Source organism: Aegilops tauschii, chromosome 5 (genome assembly GCF_002575655.3).
Source record: "Aegilops tauschii subsp. strangulata cultivar AL8/78 chromosome 5, Aet v6.0, whole genome shotgun sequence".
NCBI lineage: Eukaryota > Viridiplantae > Streptophyta > Magnoliopsida > Poales > Poaceae > Aegilops > Aegilops tauschii.
In genome coordinates this window covers 377,833,458-377,839,919 of record NC_053039.3, presented here as the reverse complement: position 1 = coordinate 377,839,919, position 6,462 = coordinate 377,833,458, and the positions used below count along the sequence as shown (strand labels likewise).

At 44.5% G+C, this 6,462-nt stretch overlaps 1 protein-coding gene across 9 annotated transcripts; it reads right to left on the bottom strand.

Annotated features, from left to right (window-relative positions):
* Positions 1 to 367: 367 nt before the first annotated feature.
* Positions 368 to 5,483, bottom strand: LOC109735205 (uncharacterized). 9 transcript variants are annotated; one of them, XR_005757533.2, is made up of 10 exons: positions 4,841 to 5,483; positions 4,672 to 4,752; positions 4,340 to 4,540; positions 3,674 to 4,183; positions 3,108 to 3,337; positions 2,878 to 3,010; positions 2,712 to 2,797; positions 2,546 to 2,622; positions 675 to 2,049; positions 368 to 594 (listed from the first exon to the last, which is right to left on the bottom strand). XR_005757533.2 is itself a non-coding variant. In XM_073500433.1 (10 exons), the coding sequence occupies exons 1-4, from the start codon at positions 4,912 to 4,914 to the stop codon at positions 3,174 to 3,176; spliced, it is 603 nt and encodes a 200-aa protein (XP_073356534.1). In that variant the 5' UTR covers positions 4,915 to 5,483; the 3' UTR covers positions 368 to 594; positions 675 to 851; positions 978 to 2,049; positions 2,546 to 2,622; positions 2,712 to 2,797; positions 2,878 to 3,010; positions 3,108 to 3,173. The 9 variants fall into 9 exon arrangements, 5 of the variants coding, with proteins under 5 accessions (XP_073356534.1, XP_073356531.1, XP_073356533.1 ...); XR_002226072.3 differs by lacking the exon at positions 4,340 to 4,540 and having other exon boundaries at positions 675 to 848; positions 978 to 2,049; positions 3,674 to 4,007; XM_073500433.1 differs by lacking the exon at positions 4,340 to 4,540 and having other exon boundaries at positions 675 to 851; positions 978 to 2,049; positions 3,674 to 3,957.
* Between the last annotated feature and the right edge of the window lie 979 nt (positions 5,484 to 6,462).

The following is a 6,462-nucleotide window of genomic DNA, read 5'->3' as shown; positions in this document are numbered from 1 at the left end:
CGGTGGATGCCACGTGTCGGTCACCCTTGACGAAAGCACTTCTGTGACGCGCGATTTATCGTCATGGAAGTGGACACTTCCGTGATGATGATTTTGGTAATGTCATGGAACACTTCTACGACAACACAGGTATGACTATCTTGATTCTGTCATAAAATCGTCATGGATGTACATGCATGACAAAAAACGCGACCTACTATGACAAGCACGTATCACCACGGAAGTGTATTTTTTTGTAGTGTTTCGACCCACAAACACAGCTAAGGGATGCCAGTGAAATTCAGAAAAGTAGATGATATATGTTTGTAGGATAGATCTTCTACTGTATGCAAGGATTAAGTTAGATGACCACATACCTTGCTCAAGTTGCAGAACTGATTTTGGGATTCCATATATTTGAATTTGGTCAGGGGATATCATGTATATATTACGAACAGTGGGTGTTAAATGTTGGCTGTAACGTCATACAAATGAGGGACTACGGTTACAATTGGATGTGCTGATGTCACAAACAATGTGATTTATGGTCTAGGTGGACCTTGTTGTCTCTATCCCTTAGTACTACATTAGCTCGCTATAATCCAATCCAAAACCCTGCAAATATGAAGAGCATAAATAATTGCGCTAAAGCCTTTTGGTTGTCTGAACTCTGAAGTAGTGGAATTAGGACTCACTGAAATAGCAGCTTCAATAAAAGGAGGCAATATGACTTCCATCCTGGTTCCGCCAACTGCTGTTGCTAGTCCTAGCTCATCCACAAAAATCATCATCCTTGCCGAGCACAATAAAGCCTTTCCTCATTTCAAGAACCTTCTCTGGATATGGGATAAAATCCTGTTCTACAGCAGCTGCTACAAAACCAAAATTGCAGACTGCATCAAAACATCATCATTGTCAATTTATAAGATAATTCAAGGGCTAAATAGTTGTCCAAGTTTTGACATATAGATTAGTTATGAGTAATGAACCATACAAACCATGCATGTATCTTGCAGCTTATGAGGACTGCTCTGCAAAAGCTTGACTAATCTGCATATCAAACAGGTTCTAGATATGGTAGGATATCTTCACCCATAGACGTTCATATGTGTACAACCTTCTGCTGCCTCGGAAGCACACGATGCACAGCATTGGAACATCCACACTCTGAAACAAATCAGAGCATGCCACAGGATCCTCGGACAGGGTCAGACACAAATAATGTTGTAGGCACGGAAGTTTCTCATCCATATCTACACAGAACGCAGCATGTGCACAAAACAACTCACAGTGCGATAAAAAATTTGGCTGCAAGTGTTCAGATAAAAGGCAAATGATGCACTACCTCAAACCACCCACTTTTTTTAAAGCTTATAAAACATCTTCGAGGCATTCCTCCAACTTATCCTTAAATCGTTTCCACCATCGAAATTGAAAATAACCGCAGAAATATAATAGAATTTAGATTTCTTTTCTTACGGTTCGATCGATCGGCCTGCTCCTCCCCTACCTACTCCACCTGGCCACGATCACCTTCCCGCAGCGCCCCGGGAAGCCCAACCCGTTTGCGCCCATCTTCCTCGGCCCCGAGCGCCTCCTCCTCACCACGCACATCATGGGTGGGTTCCTCGTCGGTGCCGCGCTCCCGGCGCTCTACATCCTCGACGGCCTCCGGTCCGGGGACACCACGGGGATCGCCGCCGCGGCCCCGCACACGTTCCTGCTCTCCGCGCAGGTCTTCACCAAGGGGCTCACTGCTGCGTTCCAGTGGTGGTTCTCGCTCCCCGTCAGGGCCGCCGTACCGGTCATGTACAATACGCGTAGGATGTTCGTTCAGGTGACTACATATTTGTACGTGTATGACAAATCTATGAGTATACATTAAACTCGATTAATGTCAAACAACCAACTAATGTATGCCCCATTGCTTGTAAATATACAGAAATCTCAGTGCTAGTTTACCTCTAAAAACATTCTCAGTGCTAATTCTTGTATCAGGAAAGGTACTCACCTGAACAAACCTGACTAAGGAGCTTCAACTTTTACTGCCACTGACTTGTTCCTGTGAAACTGTTGGATGTACAAGATTTCATGAGAAAGACCCATAATATGCATAAGATATTTTTCTGATTGAATAATTAATACATAGATTGCTTATGTAGGCTGTAGCTTCCATATCTAAGAATATGGGAGAATATCAGGTGCTCCCACACACAAGGTGCTCATGCTCCCACCCTTCATAAAATATCCCCTACCATGTGTGTGGTTCCTGAAATATGAGATGTGCTTTTTGCACTGGTTGTATTGTTGTAGCATACACATTAGGGCTTGTTGGAAATGTGCTTTTTGCACTGGTTGTATTGTTGTAGCATACACATTAGGGCTGGTTTCCAACAGAGCACGTGAACTAACAAAGTTGATCCTAACTGAACAAAGGGCATTCATATAGTATATGCAAGCAGTAACTGAAACTATTCTAAATTATATGTAGGTCTACTCTTTCCATTGACTTGGAGAATTTTTTTGACGGAAGTACAATATGATGCCCATTAGTAAATCACTTCACCTGTATGCCCAGGGATGCTAGATCCTTGTGAATTTCTTCCGATCCCACGAGTCCTGAAGTGTCAATGTTCACCACGTCTGTAGACCAGAATCATAACTGAATCGGAGATGTCTTTGGAATTTTTATATAAGTTTAGCAATTGTCAAACTTCCCTGTAGGAGCTTACTTGACATGTCAAAGACAACTGATTGCACCCTTTCCCTGACCTTCTCATTGGATGTATCCACTTCAGCCCTTACCCATTCCATGATCCTGAATTAACAACACCTATGTGAGCACTTACATCGAACTTTAGACAATGCGAGGTTTGCTTTCTTTGATCATGTTAGCACCTTTCTTTGATGAAAGTCGCATTGATGAAGCAGAGGAAGGACATATCGATCCGTGTGACTTGTATGGCCGGTGTTCGGCATCGAGCTTGTACCATCTAACCGTGGCGAAAGATTGTCCAACAGCAATGGCTTCCTGAAACATGCAACATGCACAAACTTGATTGGTCAGTTCAACCTGCATTTTGCCGTGAAAACAAACACGTGCTGAATTGTGTACGATGATGATTTACCATGAGCACAATAACTGCGCAGATGATGGTGATCTTGGCGAATTCAGCGGTGTAGGTGTCGTTGAGCTATATCTGCTTGACGGAGCCCGAGTTCAGGCCGTCATGCACCTCGTGGATGATCTTCACGCCGTGCTTGTCCCCTTCGTGGCGTAGACCATGGCCACGGACAAGATAATTGAGACCAGAGGTGAAATCGCCGAGATCCAGAAAAGCTTCTTGTGCTTCCTCCCCTGTGTGATTCCGCATATTGTATTGTATGACCATTCATGTTAGCAAGAAGAGTATTGCAATCTACTAAATGAAGTGGTAGAAGATAGCAGAGTTCATTTGTTTCTTCTTACGATGAAGCCTGAGGCCAGGACAAAATGCAACTATATGCACAAAATTCAGATTCAGAACTTAGAAATAAAATGTTGCATTGCAATACATGAGTGACACATGAACTCAAGAGATAACATTAGGAATTCAGAAATAGACAAACTTAATTTCTGGTTCAAAGATCAACACACGAATTCGAAGAGAAACTGGGAGAGCGTGAAGCCAAACTCAGAGGAGAAGACATGTACCTTGACAATGAATCTCGCGGCGGCAACGGTCATGTTGATCTTGCACATCGGCACCAACCGCAGATCTTGTACGCCACCATCCATGGCTGTCGCAAGCACTGGACGTGCGCCTCAACACAAGCGGTCGTCGTGCGTTGCCGCCCCCACCAGCTAGCCCCACAGCATGCCGGCCGCCGTCACCATCGCCATGACTCGTCCCACTGTGATGCAACAGATCGGAGGAGGACGCCGGCGTAGAAGAGGGGACTTGGCTAAATTTGGACTGTAGCACTGCTTTCAATTGTCTGAAACCAACAGAATGTTCGCACAACATTCCCATATGCCTGAAAATATTCTGGACGCGCACACTTAACTTCATATTCAATTTCACATTCAGTTTCACTGATGCATCTACACACAACCAAGGACTTTCATTTGTAGAACTCATCTTCAAACTTTTTGTATATCACGCTTGTATAAATTTCACAGGCTTCAATCTCGAGAGGCCCCCCCATTGTTTTTTCTTTGTTTCTGTTGGCAAAAATTGTTAAGGTGCCAGAAATGCATAATAAGAAAAAGGATGAGTTTTCTGTAAAGAGATGGTGCATATCCATGTGGGGTTCATGTAATAAAATACGAATTGGTTCCTCTGTACTACAATTTCAAGCAAGACGCTATGTAACTGACCTAGCACCAGCACATAATTTTGTGCATCAACTGGTAACGTGCATGCCCTCATCTCGACTTTCCAGATGAATTCCGAAACCATTCTCCCAAGCGAATAGCTTATACTGTTTGTACGCTTCTCGGCATGAATCAAATGACATGCCTTCTACAGTCTCGGGGTTCTCCATTGTCAGTCGTAAAAGAATAAAACCATGCACAATCCTGATATTTCACACTATTTAGTAGTACTATTTAGCATGGATACCCATATAATCAATGCATGGTAGTGCTAAAAGTTAACTGTGACCCTGAGTTCTGATCAAATGTGCAGGAAAGGATAGCATGGGGCACACCTTGTCGATTGCAAGCTTCCCATCTTCTTGCACAGTGCATTTGCAAGACATCTTGGAAACCATTCCCTGCTTGTCGACCACCTATCAGATATTTACAGGCCGCAAAGTCAATTCACACTCGTCTAAACAACAACCAGGGGATAATTATCAAATTGTTAGACACATAAACCTTGACATGGTAGTGCTCTTTTGTTGAAATGAACTCCAGCCCCATCCTCTCCACAGCGAATCACTCCATGTCATCCAAGAAATCACTGGGCAGATTCATATGGAACGTTTTACGGACTGGGATCTTGGATCCTTCTATCCCTGCCTCTGCGAGGTCGCGGACGGTGTCCAGGGAGGCGGGCAATCGACCAACACAAAAGATGGGTGATGGCGCGCGTTAATCACAATGCTATGTGAGTTGTGACACGAAGCAGAGATCCAAGAACTGGAAATGGTGGGACACATAGAAGAAGACTCACCGTTGGAACAGGACCTTGCCCACCCTTGCCATGAGACTCAGTTTTGCCTCCTCGTCTTGCCTGGGCACATCGTGTGTCCTCGCCCTCGCCTTCTCCGACGCGTATAAGAGGTCCGGCAAGAACCTCTCGGCGATGACTGCGGCCGCGTCCGCGGCCTCCGTGGAGCCAGAGGATGGGGAGGAGAGGGAAAGGATGAGGGGCTTGGCGCCAGTCATGCGCTCGACGGTGTAGCAGGGGAAGGGCTCTTGTTGGACGGGGGAACATGGTGACGCCCCGAGGGGAGGAGATGGAGAGGAGGGGCAACAGCGGAGGAGGGCGGCGGGGGACGGCGGCGGGCGGCGAACCCTAGAGAGGACCGAGGGAGAGGGAGGAGTTGGATCGAGCGATGCCGAGGGGGAAAGCCAACAGAGAGCACCGGACAAAAAAAAACTGACGAAAAAACCAACGAAAAAAAACCGGACGAAAATGGTGGGATGAAAATAAACCCGGAACGGAGACTGAGACATTAGGAGTAGAGATGATCTTTTTCGTGCGTGAAACATAGTACTCCATAACCATGAATCACACGTCAATTAATAACCTTGAACTTACTATTTCATACGCAAATTTCCATTTAATGTTTGGGAACGTACAATCTAACAAAATAGGAAATAAATCACACAAAGGACAACTTCCTAACCCGCGCATTTGTATTTTGCTGCCAAATTTCGGAAACTTGTGAGATATAAGGAACTGGGTTATTAATGGTAAGATACTAAATCATTCCAATTTTATTGCTTGATGTTTTCTGCACGGGGCTGTATTCTCTTGATCTGTCTAGCTATATATATATGTATGTATGTATGTATGTATTTATCAGTCAGGTATTGATACCTAGCAATTCCGGCCTGTAGTAGAAGAAATATTTCTCATCCACAACCATCATTGACGTAGAATGGACAAGTACGCGACTCACATCCTTGCAGTAGCCCTGCTGTTACATCTCGTATGCTATGCTACTATTGTGCAATGTAAGAGAACGGTTATTCCTCTGGCCTTTCTTTTAATTCCTGTTAGACATTTTGCTTGTTTGTTTACCAATCCAAAATTATTTGCATAACAATGTTTCATTTGTTATTCCATAGGCCGAACCATCGCCAACATGGAGAATGAGAAGGTCAATATACCATATGGGTTGTGCGGCAGAGAAAAGTGGTGCACTGGTACTTGCTTCTGTTGCTTTTTAACTCCGTATTGCTACAGTTCACAGGATGAGTGCAAGCAAAACTGTAAAAATTCCGGGTCTTCAGAGAACACACTAGCGGCAAGAAAACCACTCCTTTAC